Source organism: Poecilia mexicana, unplaced genomic scaffold (assembly GCF_051168715.1).
Source record: "Poecilia mexicana isolate PSO_F unplaced genomic scaffold, ASM5116871v1 scaffold_9, whole genome shotgun sequence".
NCBI classification, from domain to species: domain Eukaryota; kingdom Metazoa; phylum Chordata; class Actinopteri; order Cyprinodontiformes; family Poeciliidae; genus Poecilia; species Poecilia mexicana.
In genome coordinates this window covers 14,785,866-14,801,283 of record NW_028263378.1, presented here as the reverse complement: position 1 = coordinate 14,801,283, position 15,418 = coordinate 14,785,866, and the positions used below count along the sequence as shown (strand labels likewise).

Genomic DNA, 15,418 nt, shown 5'->3' with positions numbered 1-15,418 from the left:
TGGGGATGAGGAAAAAAGCAGGGCACAGATAAATAACGTACCATCTCTGTGCCTTGCTTTGTGTGCCACCATTTCTGTAATTGTGGGGCTACAAAAGCCTTAAAAGAAAATATTCCCATGTGTTGTTTGATCCATTTTGGGAGAGGAAAAATCTAAAGATTTAAGGGTTAAAGACTGACATGATTGCAAGCAGGATATTTTCAAAAGTGTTTTGTGGGCATCTCACCAACAGAGGGAGACCTGAGCCTGAGCCAGAGGTCTGCGACTGCTCTATCAGGTCCTTCAGAGACTCTCCGGGAGGAATGTATGTTTCGTCTTGTTCCAAACCGATGCTGTACCGAGGACGAGATTCTTGCCGCTTGTACCTGTAGAATCATGTTATCCAGCAAACGATCTTCAGTTATCCTCTAATAAAAAAGTATGGCCTGCACAGCACGGTTTGCAAATTAAGGAAGGAAGCAGTGAGGTATCATCGCCGTTCCGTGTGATTACCTGAAGTAGCAGAAGATAATAATGGCAGCCAGTATAATGATGCACACAGTGACAGAGATCAATAGTGCCATGTGGTGGATCTTCCAATCGACATACACTAGACAGGAAAAGATGAAATCGTTTTCAAAAGTGACATTTAAAACATTTAAAGACAAATAATTTTATTAGTCTTTTCTGCGTTTCCTAGTTTGACTCTATTGGTCACACTCCACTTGAGTAATTTGTGTTCAAATCAAATTCCCCTCATCATTTTTTCTATTTTCTTCTGGCACACTGTTTCTTCCCTCTGGACCTGGGAACAACGGCAGGAAGCCCTCATCCTGAAGTCGATGAATTTTCCTCCTGTTCCCTGATGATAAGGTTACAGATTGATGGCTGCCTTCAGCATCTTGCAGTGATTTCCCTGGGAATCTTGACTTACTGTTTCTCAAACATATTCGTGTACAGACCTTGGTTTAAACTAGACGGCTTGCATCAACTCCCTCACTCTCCAAAATTACATACCTCTGAAAATTTGAATATTACATAAGAGCATCAAAATAGGATACTTAAAAAAAAAGAATATATTTATTGGAAATGCCAACATTCTCAAAACTATGCTCATTTTTATATACCCAATATTTGTAAATGTATTACTGCATCAATGCGGCATGGAATGGAGGCAATCAGTCTGTGGATATGTTGAGGTGTAAAGGAAACATGTTGCTTTGGTAGCTGCCTTCAGGTCATCTCTGGTGTCTCTAATCTCCATCTTGACCACACTCTATCTCAACGGGATTCATGTCAGGCCAGTTTGCTGACCAATCCAGCACACTGATCACTAAGCTAGCAGATCAACACCAGCAGATGACATGGAAACCCAAACCATCACTGACTGTAGAAACGTTACACAGGCTTTCAAGCAGCATGGATTCTACTTCTTTCCACTCTTCCTTCAGATTCTGGGACTTTTATTTAAAAATGAAATGCAAACTTTGTTTTCATCTGAAAAGAACACTGCTGTTCAACAATCCAGCTCTTTTTTTTCCCACATAGCCCATCTAAGACGCTTGTAACCTAAGTTCAGATTTGTCTGAACATGGCTCTTGACTGAGCCCAGCTTCAGTCCATTCCATGTAAAGCTCCTCCAACTCATTTTAAGGATGTTAAAATCCTTAAAATGAGTTTTAATGATTAAAAAATGAGTTTTAAGGATTTAAAACTTGCAACCTTAAGACAACTGTCTTGAGGTTGTGGTTATTCCTGTCCTACTACACGTTTTCCTTCCACTCAACCTTCTTTGTTTAGATACAGCACTTTGTGAACAACATTCTTCAGCTGTGGCCTTTTGTAGCTCCTTCTAAAAGGTGTCAATGACTGCCTTTTGCACATTTGTCCAAGCGACTGTCTTCTTAATGACTGTGTAGTCTACTGACCTAAACTGAGTGATCAGGAAACCTTTGGAGGTATTTGAGTATATATATATATATATATATATATATATATATATATATATATATATATATATATATATATATATATATATATATATATAAAATGAATTAATTTCAAGTTCTACAATGTTGACCTTTTTCATAATAATCAATTTCTTTGTATTTGTATATCATTGTATTATCAGTTTATCATTACACCATGACTGTACACTACAATATGAACTGGATGAGAAAACGAGAGAGATGCCGTTGACAGTGTAGAGAAAAACTTACGAGGCGGTTTGAGTGGGGGCAGTGTCGGATGCAGGTTTCTGTTACAAAAATCTTCATCCGTGCAGCACTCTAACGATTTCCTCTCATGGGGGAACACCGTGTCCTGAGGACACCAAAGTCATAAAACATTGAGCCTGGTATTAGTACTTAGTACATACAGCACCTTTCACAATTATTGACAGTGGGGTTAAAAAAAAAAAAAAAAAAAAGCTGAAATAAATGTGTCTCTTGTTGCAGCTTGGCAATATCACACTGCAAACTACTATGACTGTCTCAACTGAACTTTGAGATCTTTGATATCGTTTTTCATCTTTCATGCTGTGCTGGATGTGATTCATACATGTTGCCACAAAACACATTCAGTTTAAAGGTAGTTCTGCCAAAAACTAAAGAAATGTATGAAAATCTTTGAATTTAATTAAAAAATTCTTAAAATAAATCCCTCACTATTCTGCCACTTTGGAAACATAAACATTTTGTCAAATACTTCCAGGCAAGAAAAGTTTGATCTAACTTAATCCTCTGATGCGTGAGTGACTTACTATACAGTCTTCTGTGACTGGGTCCTTTTTGACCCGGGTTACAATCAATGTGTTTTTATGCTACTTTTGTCATTTTGACTCAAAATAATGTTTTGTATAATACTTTCTACTGTGTTTTATTTCACACAAGAATTATTTCGTGTTTGAAATATTTTCATTTACCACTTTTTAAAATGTTTTTAGAACAATTTGTAGAACATTTCTGGCAATTAGTAGAACATTTTTAAAACAAAATGACAACAGCAGCAATTTTACAACAACAATGATGAAATGTCAACAATGGGCAATGTTAACATCCATTATGTGTGTGTGTGTGTGGGTGGGTGGGTGTGTGTGTGGGCATGGGAGGGTGCAAAAGAGCACGCTTCCTGAAACTACCTAGCTAACCAAGCCAGCTAACATTACTGTCTCTATTCTGTTATGCTATGTGTATCACGCATGTGAGTGTGTGTATGTGTGTGATTTATCCATCCATCCATCCATCCATCCATCCATCCATCCATCCATCCATCCATCCATCCATCCATCCATCCATCCATCCATCCATCCATCCATCCATCCATCCATCCATCCATCCATCCATCCATCCATCCATCCATCTTCTGTTTATCCAGGGTCGGGTCGCGGGGTCAGCAGCCTAACTAAGGAGGCTCAGAGTTCGCTCTCCCCAGCCACTTGTTCCAGCTCCTCTGGGGAACCCATGGTGTTCCCAGACCAGCTGAGAAACATCGTCAGCGTGTCCTGGGTCTTCCCCCAGGCCTCCTCCTGGTGGGATTTGCCCAGAACACCTCACCAGAGAGGCATCCAGGAGGCATCCTGACCAGATGCCCGAGCCACCTCAACCTGCTCCTCTCGACATGAAGGAGCAGCAGCTCTACTCTAAGTCCCTCCTGGATATCTAATCCTATCTCTAAGGGAGAGCCCAGTTACCCTACAGGGAAAACTAATTTTGGCCGCTTGTATCCGTGACCTCGTTCTATCGGACATGACCTAAAGCTCATGACCGTAGATGAGGGTAGGAACTTAGATCAACAAGTAAATAAAGAGCTTCCCTTTTTGGCTCAGCTCTCTCTTCACCACGACAGATCGGTACAACGCCCGCTTCACTGCAGACGCTGCACCAATCCCCCTGTTGATCTCCTGCTCCATTTTTCCCTCACTGGTGAACAAGATCCTTAGATACTTGAACTCCTCCACTTGGGGCAGGACATCCTCCCCGACCCAAAGAAGGCACTCCATACGTTTCTGGCTCATTTATCTATGCATTTATTTCTATAGCTATGAATTTTTATTTTATTTATTGAGATGATAAAAGAAAGAACCTTGAACACATTGATCAACAGGTGTTGTATGTCATTCAACACACTCTCTCTCTCTCTTGGTTTTCTCATCCAAATGTTTTCCTGACAGTAACAATTGGTAAGAAACAAAGATTCCCATTAAATCCCATAGGAAATGGAATTTAATGGTCATTTTGGATCCACTCACGGAAGAATGGGGTAGTGACATAAAACATGCTATTTCTTAAAATGTATAAAAGGTAAATTAAAAATGTGAATTACATGATTTCAGAAACATGTTTCTTGAGGAATACCTGGAATATGAAGTGATGAAAACTTTTCATTACAAAGATATTGCAAAAAGATGACCTCGTCGGGTCAAAAAGGACCCGGTTACGCATCAGAGGGTTAATGTGAGAGAGAGAAAATGGTTGCCTTTTTAAATATCTAGAGTCTAACTGTATATAGCTGTAATTAAGCAAAAATAAACATAATAACCAGATTTATAGTCAACAGAGTCATTTTGTTTTTGTTTTTTAACACAATCATTGGAAATCTTGCTATATAAAATTATTGAAGCAATATCTATCACAGACGATTAATAAGTGTGTGTGGGGAAAAAAAGGATATAGAACTGAACTGTGATGTTCAAACTCACTCTGCACTGAAACTCAGATCCGACCAGGCCCAGGCAACCTGCAGTGAGGAAAGGCACCCCGCCCTCCTCCTCCACCATTGTGAAGCAGAACCCATCCGTCCTTCAAAAAAAAAAGGAACATTCAGAAACAGAAAAACAAACAAAACAGATGGATCTTTTATTAAAACATGAACTTATGTTGGTTCTGTGTTGCTGCGTTACCTGCATGTGTTGTTAGTTGAATCATCGGGGCAGTGGTGATAACAGTGACACCACAGGAGCCTCTGAGAAGACAGAGCAGGAGCCGTGCTGCCTAATGCCTTCTTCCCACTCTCCACTGTCTCCTTACTGGATGCCTTTAGCAGCATACTGTCCAAAATGTTGCCTATGAACAAATTAAACAAAAGAAACAGGCAGATAGAAATTATAGATCTGCTTTATTCTCTACATTGCACAAGTCAAACAAAATCAGGGAAAATGGACACTAAACGTCAAAAATACATAAAACAAAACAGAAGTAGATTTTTTTAAAAACAGATTAAAAAAAAGTATAACCGGATTAACATTTTTATTGAATATCAAAAATTCTGACAGTTTCTAATTTCCTCCTAGTTCATGTTGTGTGATCAATAAGATATTTCTGTTTTATATATATATATATATATATATATATATATATATATATATATATATATATATATATATATATATATATATAATTTATTGCTTGGTTCTAAAATTAGAAGGGATGTAGTTGACTAATTATCAAGAAAAATATAAAATAATCAAAATGGATGCAGAGCTCATAAACCCCAAACAGCCAAAAACCAAATGACAAATTAATATTTGCTTATCAGCTCAGCAGTGCCGTAGATTTGAGAAGTTCCAGTACAAATTTAATTGGACTGCAGTGAACCAGAAGCAGGAGTTGATAGCTACTCCTGTTTTTTCCCCATTTGCCTCTGAAGGCTTTGATTTGGAAATGACATCAAACCCATTTTAACCATCATCCACTTCCAAAACCAGTGGGGTTTGCTAAATAATATTCTTACTGACAAGGTTAACTAATAATCCCAATAGAAGCTAAAATTATGGTATTTCTTTGCATGTTACACTTTACCACATAGTGGCAACATGCCAAATAGTAAGATTTTGTAATAGTGTGTGTGTGTGTGTAGGTGTGTGTGTGTGTGTGTGTGTGTGGTAGTGTGTGTGTGTGTGTGAAAGATTTGATCAGATTGTTGCTATACATGTCACCCTGTTGAATTTTGAGATTCAATTTGATAGAAAACTTCAACTCTCCAGTGGTATCTCCACTCTCGGTTTTCCATAAGGATCCAGCAGAGGGCGTTTATTAGGGCTGCATCCTAATAAATCTGCTGGATATATTAAGGACGCCGCCATGGTTCCAACGCCGAACCATGGATTCGTTCACGCCGAGCTTACGTGCAGCAGCTCTATTTCCCTCCTGTGGTGCTAGATCGACAGCCCTCAACTTAAAAGCTGCATCATATGAGTCTGGAAACATTCCTCCGTCGTGCCTGCTACTAGCATGTGCTTGTTCTAGAATCTAAATGAAAGTTTAGCACTTTCTTCTTTGATTTCTAATTTTGACTTCCAATGATTCACTTCCTGCTTTTTCTTCCCCTGGCGGTTGAAGGAAAATCCACAGAAAAGCCGCACCGAGCTATAAGCCGCATGATACAAAGCGTAGGAATAAAGTAGCAACTTATAGTCCGAAAAATACGGTAAACAGTTATGCATAATTTATGTCTCCTGTCCTCCTTGCTCTTTGATCTATCATGCAGTTTAGGTTTCTCATTTGTCGGGTTCCTATACGCCCGTCATGGCAGTTTATTGCTATATATTTTAATGCTATATATTGTGTAGCTCTCTGCTGCCCTGATTAAACTCCTCATAATGCATTTCCTGAGCCCTGCCTCTCTCTCAGTATTTGTTGGTGGGTTTGTAAGTTCCCCCGAGGGAAGAAAGTTTAATATCTGCTCTCCCAGAGTTGGCATGCAGCGAGTGATGAGGTCACAGCCAAGATGACAAATATCAGTGGAGCAAACTCTGGATTCACATCTGAGCTTCATGAGCTGGCTGACTGAATTGAAATATAATCCAGCACACAGTGGTGAAGCACATCGAATCCACTAAAACAACAAAATACGAAATGGACAAGGAGAACCTGATGAAAACATTCTCCTTGCATGAGAAATAAAATAAACGAGCACAAACACCTGATACCATGGCACTCTCTCACAGCAGATTATTTAACTTATCCAACCCCTACAGCTGTTAAAAGACTAGAACAAAGCTCCAGTTTTCCCTGGTTATCTCATTTCAAAAGGCACCTGTTTGTCACTTGAGGGGAGAAGGGGAATCGCAGATGTGTCTTTCTTCCACGGCTTTCAAGGTTTTTATTCATACAGAATGAACAGCGAGGCCAGATGCGCAACAGCTGCAAGCAGCGATGGTCCTAAGCAAGCTCTTAAAATTAAGCATGATTTTGGAAGCAGATTCTGGTATTTTATTGAAAAATGTTCACAACACGGAAAAGCTATAAGAAAAACTGTACATGCTGGAACAAACAGTGAGATATAAAGATTGGGTCAATACTTTTCACATGTCTGGCTTGTGGAAAGCTAGACACTGTAGAGTAAGTGTAAAATAGGAACATGTATTTTAAATGAGTTGCTATATAACAAGAAAATCGTATCTGAAAACTTAACGGCCAGCAGGAAGAGAGTTTGTTAAATGATCTGCTCTATTTGAGCCGCCAAGTCGTAAAATGGTACAAATGTTTAAGCATAGACTCATTGATAGGCTGATTGAAAGACATTAAAGAATGACCTAGCAAGTACGCTAAAACAAATGCAACACTGTGTGCAAGATGTTAAACTTTACCTAACATCTAGAGTAGTAACTAGGATTACAAAGGCAAGTCTCAAGTTTGTCCCTTATATTTTGTCTTTCTAGGCTGATGTTTGTGTTTATGGTACAAATATTTCCACATACACAGGAACTATTTCAAATAGTGTCTTTATGCACCAACTGTGTTTGCTGACAGCTAGCAGTTAGCTGGAGACTGCAAAACAGCCCAAAGGCTGATAATGGCCCCAAGTTTAGACACTCCTGAATAATATCTGAAAAGATAAAAGTTGTCAGATGGTATAATTAGCCTAATTTGATGGATGTACAAAAGGTGTTGCAACAAAACCTAAAGTTTTGTTGCAACCTATAGTCATGACTGTGGAGGAGCAGCTCTCATCTGTTGTACTTTTTGTCTTTTTAGGGGGAAATTTTGTACATAGTAACAATCTGACTAATAAAATCTTAGTGTGTGCATGTGCACAGAAAGTTGTCCACATTATGGTGTTAATAAAAATGTATCTGAGTTTTTAGGAGTTTTGATGTCTATTTCTATTGAGCAATACTTTTGTTTTTTATATCTTGCTAATCAAAAGAAACCTGACGACGGGTCGGGCCCCTGTGATATGAGGCTGCAGTGGTTTTAGTTCTGAGGGAATGTTGTTGTGTTTGATCATCTCATCAGTGCTGTCTTATACAAATCACAAAAAAAATCTGCATTGACATTTAAGAGCCTGAGAAAACTGTTTTTTTTTTTCTTTAAAAAAAATAAATAAATAAATCACAGGTGCAGATGTCCTGTTTGTCTCATCCAAAAGTTTGTATCTTTGAAACAGCAATTTGAAAATAAAACTGTGCTACGGTATTTTAATTTAGTTAACGCAAATTAAAAATACATCTAAAAAGACAACTTGTTCTCCACTCAAACATTGCTTTTGGGATTTCTTTCAATGAATTGCTGAACTTTAATTTCCAGCACTTCCCCTTCCTAAATGTCCCTCCTGTACACATGGGTAATTTGTTGACAAAACTGAAAGAGAGGGACGGTGGGGTTTAAAGAGGTCACATTAACAATTGACCGATTTGAGCGAAAGGGAACTAGGAAGAGTAGGAGGGGGAGAAGAACAGGGGATTAACAAACGAGAAGTGACAGAGCTGCAGGGAACTGGTGGGCAGTTTAGCAGCACACAGAGGGGACAGAGCAGAGGCCACTGGCCTTTTCCACCCTTTCTCTCACTCTGCCCTCTTCCCTCTCATTTCTCGAGCACACTCACTAATGCTAAGTCACTTTGTGTTTCATTTATTGCCAAGCACCCCTATGTTTTCCTCACTTAATATATTTCTCTCTTTGACAGCTCCTCTCCTCCTCTCTTGGTTTAGTAAACCAATACTTAGGCGTTTCCATTTTTCCCAACTAAGCTGTCATTTTTTTTCCCTTTGTTTGCTCATTGTTGCTGTTATCTTGCAAATCCCTCTGATCTCATTCTGTGAAATTCCTTTTCTCTTCCTCTTATAATTTGCTCTCTGCCTTCCCAGTGTGAGTCCAGCGGATTGCCATGTGAGGTGCTGCTGTTCTGTTGACAAAACACAAAGCCTTTCACATCCAAGTCTGCACCTGGGATACTTGGCTGCTGCTCTCCACATGCTTGCGTGTGTGTATGTGTGTGAACATCACTTGGAGAGACACAAACAGGCAGCGCACCAACATTGCTTTATGCAAGAAAACCTCTTACAGAACAATTACCCCTTAGAGAAAGCACAGTATAAGAATTTACAAGAGAAGGAAAACAAACAAACAAACAAACGTCTGTTATGGCATCTGTGTGAAGGAAATAAGTTAATGCAACTTTTTCTAGATTTTAGTGATCGTGGGCTCCTTTACGTATGCCTGTTTTGGCTGTAGTGGGGAGGGGAAGTGTATGTAGTAAATATTGTTTGATCAGACAATAGTCACATATTAAAACTAGGGATATAAAATCTCAAGTGGGCTTGGATCCTAATCAAGACCGTTTTAAATTATCTGTATTAAAGCTCATGAATAAACTCAACTCCCACCTGTTGATGTGCTGTCTGCAATTCTACCTCCTCAGAGATGTGCAATTGCAGTTTGCATAACCAACATTTTAAAAAATAACCAGTTTTTGTGTGCATGCAAAATTACATTTCAGGCAATAGGGATTATTCTGTTACTTGATCAAGTTTTTAATTAAAAACTGCCAGTGGTGTGAATAATGGTAGGATTGCTATTATATCTTTGAAAATAAGACTTTCTTGAAGAAACTTCTGTTCAGACAAAATATTGCAGAGTCTGTAATGGTTTTTGTTAATAAGTTAAGTGGGACACAAACATAATACTATCATTTAACTGGTTCTTAACGTTTACAGAGAAAAACAAAATCGGCAGGTAAAAATTTAAAGTTTGAAGTGGTTGCAGAAAATACAATCAGTTCTTCTCCAACACTAACGTCTTATTTGTAGAGACCATTAAAAGCATTTCCAATGTTTTATGAATGTGCTTGCTTTGGACTATAGAGATGACCTTTAAAAATGGTGACGCATGTTTTCTAGAAGCCTTTCCAGTCTGTCCGCAGGAGACCGGTTAAAGATAGACTGAAAACTTTGACCTAGCAGTTTCATCCAAAGCTGGAAAACATAGTTTAGCAATAAGCAATAAACTTTATTTATAAAACATAAATAAAGTTTTATGTTTAAAATCAGACCACCTTCTGTTGTGGTCTGATTTTGGGCTTGAAGACTTGTATCGATGTATAAAATTGCTTTAAGTTGGCTAAGTTTCCCAGCACCTCATTGACACAATAATTGTTTCAAGCCCTTTGACTGAAATGGCCTTTCATATGCCAGTGTGAGTTCTCAGGTCTACCCTAAAGGCTATTTTTCCTGGCTTGATGGCAGGATTTGGAGGCCACTGTCAACACGCAATTAAAGAGCATCCCCCTCAAACCTACAAACCCTTTAGCCTTTTCTTTCCCACAGATGTAGCTTTGTGCTAAAAAGAAATGAAAAAAAAGACACTTAAATAGACAGAGGAGGTGGAAGTAAGAGGAGGAGTATTGTGTGTGAGGGAGCAAGATGAAGAGCCAAGATCTGAAATAAGATAGACAGACAGAGGAGAGCTGAGACAGAGGGAACATATTCATTAGTTATCATGGCCATGTCAAACAAGACCAACCAGAAAAACCCTTTCACCGACCCCCGTGTAAACACCGCCTGCCCCCCGACTCCACTTAAGACTTACTCATTTGACCACGCTGACATTCACTCCCTCCCTCGCCCTGCTGAAGCAGCAGTTAATCTTCCAGGTGTTTGACAGGATGCTCCGCACAGCAAAAGAAACATGGAAGGTGAAAAGCTCTCTTTATTTTCTCTCCGCCTTTTACTCCCTCTCTTAACTTTTGTGTTTCTGTCCACAGCTAAGTGCGCTCAGTTCCTGCTCTTAAGTCCACGTCCTTCTTCCTGTCAGTGCAGAGATGAGCCAAGCCATCCCACATACAGAGGAATGCGATAATGAACCCCGATTTCTGCATGTGGGATGCTGGGAAGCCAAGGTCGCCAGTCTAGCTGTTTTGGCTGTGCGCAAGTGTTTGGCTTTCACGTTTGTGACAAAGGAATTCCTCACAAGGTTTGCTCATTTTAATGGCTGAGTTTGACTATTGCACATTATCACCCAAATAGAATAATTGTTAAACTGTGTCCCTGCTCCGGTTTCGTTAGCTCACCTCAAGTGGCAAACAGTGAAGTCGGGAATAAAAAGATATGAATTAAATTACTGCATTGTTTCCAGTGATGTTTTTTTTCTTTTTTCTAAATCTCGCTTTTCTGTTTTAATAGCATATTACAATTTTTTCTATAACCCTGAATATAATTTTTAATAAAGAATTAGGATTTAAAAAGTAAATATTTCATGTCATAGATTTTGTAAAGCTCTGCAGGACTGTAACTGATTTCAGTCAATTTATCTGTAAATCTTTTCAACCATTCAATAATAGTCAACTTGAAACCTTTATTCAGTTACTCTTATGAATTTTTTTATTTGCTATATTTGAAAGTAGCGTTACATGACCTCTATTAACTAGTTCCATAACCTGTTAGAATACATTGTCCAAAAAAGAAGACAGAAATAAAGTTTTCATGCTCAGACGGAACTGAGGTTAATTTTGCAGAAACAGAATAATAATAATAATAAAAAAAGATGGATGTTGTTTCATTCAGCTCTTCTATAGTCCAACGCAGGAACATCATCAACAGCTTTTCAACATTCCTTCATTATGTCACACTGATGAATGATGCGGTAATGATCCAGCATGCTTTCTGGCTTTACAGCTGTCATGTAGCTGCTTTATGCTTCAACCAGAGGGGCGTGTGTCTGGGTTTCTGTGCGAGACCTCCTTTTCACGGGCCTGATTGACAGACACACAAGGATGCCGGAACTCTGAGTGAATTCCAGAGGGCCATCAGTGTTCCCTTTGAAATAACAGGAACGATGAAGCGGTCCTTGAAGGAGGTGTGAGAGCAAAGCAAGAGAGAGAAAGAGGACCAGCTGGTCTCCTCCTGAAAAGCTCCTTTTCTCCCATTCGCTGCCATCTGTGAGCTCCTACTCATCACAAAACAGCCCACATCAATTCACAGACAGCGGGGATCCGGCTGGATCTGTGGGCTGTGGGTGTGTACTGTTACTAAGTGTGATGCTTGTGGTTTAAATCCAACTCCTAAACTCTGCCCTAATTTTACCAAGCAGTATAGTCTAAGATTGAAAGCCTTAGTAAAACATGTGACTATAAAAGTCAATTAAAATATATTTTAACAGCGCAATAAAAGTCTAAAATCTAATCTGGCTCAGAAAATTAGCATTAATTCAACTGAAAAACAAGTAAATGTGTGAGAGAGAAAAAAAAACAGTATGTACATAAAAAGCTGGACAAGCCTGATTGCAGTGCGCACACCCTTAAGCTCGCAAATCATATAGTGAATAACCCATTAATTCAATTTCAGGCCCCAGTCTGAATGATGACTCAGCTCTTCTTTTTCTGGACTCTTTGCTTCTTAGCTGAAAAAATCTCTCAGTGTTTAAAGCATAACTAACTGAATGTGATCAATCAATATAAAGTTTCAAATAACATTTTAATGTCTTTAATAAGTCAGTAATTTAGGAGCTTATGTGCTGTAGATTGGACAAATACAACAAACTTGAGATGTATGAAACTCAGACACCTCTTTAGCCAAGTGTTACTTTATGTTGTTCACATTACTATTATTTTTATTTTTGTTATATTTTTCCATATGAATTATTTGAAATGTATATCCCATTAACAGCTGCAAATTGTTTTTTTTTTTTCTTTAATGTATCTTTCTGTCAGATTTTATGTCTCAAAATCCTATTTTTCATGGCTGGGGAGACTTTTTATAGCCAAACATCTTGTTAAAGCTGAGAATGGCTGTATTAAGAACATATTTACTTTGAAGTTTGAGAGCCATTGTATTTATTCAGTGCTGATTTTTTTTTTTTTTTTAACTGTTGCCACAAAGCCATAAGAATCTCTAAAGATCCACTTTAGGATCCTACAGCATCTGTTCTTGTGTTCTGTCAGACAAATGTGTGTGTCACAAAAGAATGCTTTATATAAAAAACATACACAGAAACACAGCAGACACAGGGTCTGTGCAGTATCAGTATCAGTGCAGTGTTTTAAAGAAACACTATTCTTCACTGTGAGGATTGATCTACAGCTTATACACTAAACTTTAATACATACTTATACATACATATAAATATAGTGCTGATCTGATTTGGAACCGTCCTTCCCATTAAGAACATCACCACCACTAACAGTATTCAAGACCAATTTGATGGTATCTAAGGTGGGCGATTATAATTGGCTGACCTTAAATGTAATCACTAATAATAATGATTTGCTACGATGTATTTATGACCAAACCAAGCACAAATTCAAGGAAAAAAAGTAAACTTATAGCTATGCTAACATGTTTAACAATGGTGAACATTCTTTGGACTTTTAGAAGATAAACCACTTACTTTTAATCATGTTCAATGTAATATTGTCATGTGAGATTTTGTTCTGAAAAAGTGGCAAATAAACAGATTAAATAAGGCCTCAACGACACAAAGAAAAAGCTGTCCATGGCAAATATATCAAGTGTATCATTTTACACAAAAAACAGGCACTATTTAGCATTCAGAAATACTCGCAGACAAACTGATGAATTAGTTACACCAATTTGAAAATAATTTTTTGTGATTACTGACAAGCCTAAAGAAAAAAAGATAAGTGAGTGTGGAATTTCTCAGTAAAAAAAAAAAGTTAGAAGCTCAATAATCTGCAAACAACTTTAACTTTGTTCAACAGGATTGCACATGCAAAGCTTGATTACAGTGACAGGGATAGATTCGATTACTAACCTAACTAACAAAGTTATTGGTTGTTGGTTCTGCTTTTACACTGAAACACAAATGGCTACTTTGACAAAAGTGGAATGAAGAATCAAAGATTCATAAAATAACAGAAGATATACTTGCATACAAAGGGATGAAATTTTATATAAGTAGTGACAGGAGAAATAAAAAAAAAAGCCTAATATAACAAAGTGTTTTTACAAAAAAAAAAAAAAAAAAAAAAAACTGTTTTCACAATAGGACAATTAAAAAAAAACAAGGCAGGACTTAGGGACATTCAGTCAATTGTCATTACAGATATCACTGACATTTTTGAAAATCTCCCCAGAGGCAGGTTACCAAAAGTGGATGAATTTGCCATTAGATGGTGACTGTGGGACGATTGAGAGTGAAACACCAAGGACTTTAACAACACCTTCAACAAGACAGACAGTGGCTGTGGTCCCAATCTTTAGAAAACAGCAAAACTTTGCTCCAATTACGAGTTGATCCCACTCCTCAGCCACTGTGAGAGAAGCTACTCTAGGGTGTCCGAAAGGAGTTTCTGACTGAATGTCTAACATCAGCTTCCAGAGGAGCAGGATGGATCTTCCTTGTTACTGATTAGTGGATACGGGGTCTCATTTTGAACAGATTGGACAGAATCCATGCTAAAAGTGCACATATGCTCTAAAAGCAAAAAAAAAAAAAGAGCATACAACCCCCTAAAAAAATTCAGCTTTATGAAACCATGCGCAACATTGTTTCATTGGGAGAGACTTAAAAGAAATATCTGCTGATGACAGTAAATGTCTAAACAAAATTCAGGTGTGTATTAAACACAAAAGGGAAAACGTCCCTAACAATCGACAAAGGTTATAAAACATTTTCAAACAATTTGGATTTTTTTTTTTCGTTTTACAGTGAAAAATAATATGTGCAGCTGGAAAACAGTGAAGACAGTTGCCAATCTGTCTTGAATGGCATCCGAGCAAGTTCACCCCAAGTTCAAACCTTGGAATGCTCAGAGATATTCCAAAAATTTCTTCAGCTAAACCAAGACTCTATACAGACCTTAGCTGGCATGCCAAATGTTAGGCTTCACATTTGTCTAGTTAGTAAGAGACTAAATTAGGGGTCGAGAACAGTTTAGGGATAAGTAAGAAAGCATATGTAGCAATATCTTCTGAGCACATGAAAAAATATTTAGATGCTTAGCTGCCATCTTCTACACCTTTGGTGAAAATCAAATTTAGCAGATGTCAAGCATGGAAATGCAGGGTGGATAGTCAGATTTTCTTTCTAGCCCCAACACTTGTGTTGTTTAGTCAATCACAAAGTCCTATTTATAACAATGTAAGGCGATCTGAGAGGCAGTTAAAGTTCCAACCTGGTCAAATAATACAAAACATGCAGCAAATCTGAAATTAAAATATCACTGGCATGTTCTTAAATAATGCAGAAGTGAATGAGAGTAA

The 15,418-nt window shown here is 38.0% G+C and overlaps 1 protein-coding gene across 2 annotated transcripts in view; it reads right to left on the bottom strand.

Annotated features, from left to right (window-relative positions):
* The window catches only part of bmpr1ba (bone morphogenetic protein receptor type 1Ba), a 66,496-nt gene that overhangs the window by 3,600 nt on the left and 47,478 nt on the right, over positions 1–15,418 (bottom strand). For both annotated transcript variants that reach the window (XM_014985312.2, XM_088008829.1), the window contains exons 3-7: positions 4,880–5,042; positions 4,679–4,778; positions 2,199–2,301; positions 493–589; positions 227–365 (exon numbers count right to left, since the gene is read on the bottom strand). In XM_014985312.2, coding sequence (XP_014840798.1) covers positions 227–365; positions 493–589; positions 2,199–2,301; positions 4,679–4,778; positions 4,880–5,042 — 602 coding nt within the window. The remainder of the gene's footprint in view (positions 1–226; positions 366–492; positions 590–2,198; positions 2,302–4,678; positions 4,779–4,879; positions 5,043–15,418) is intronic.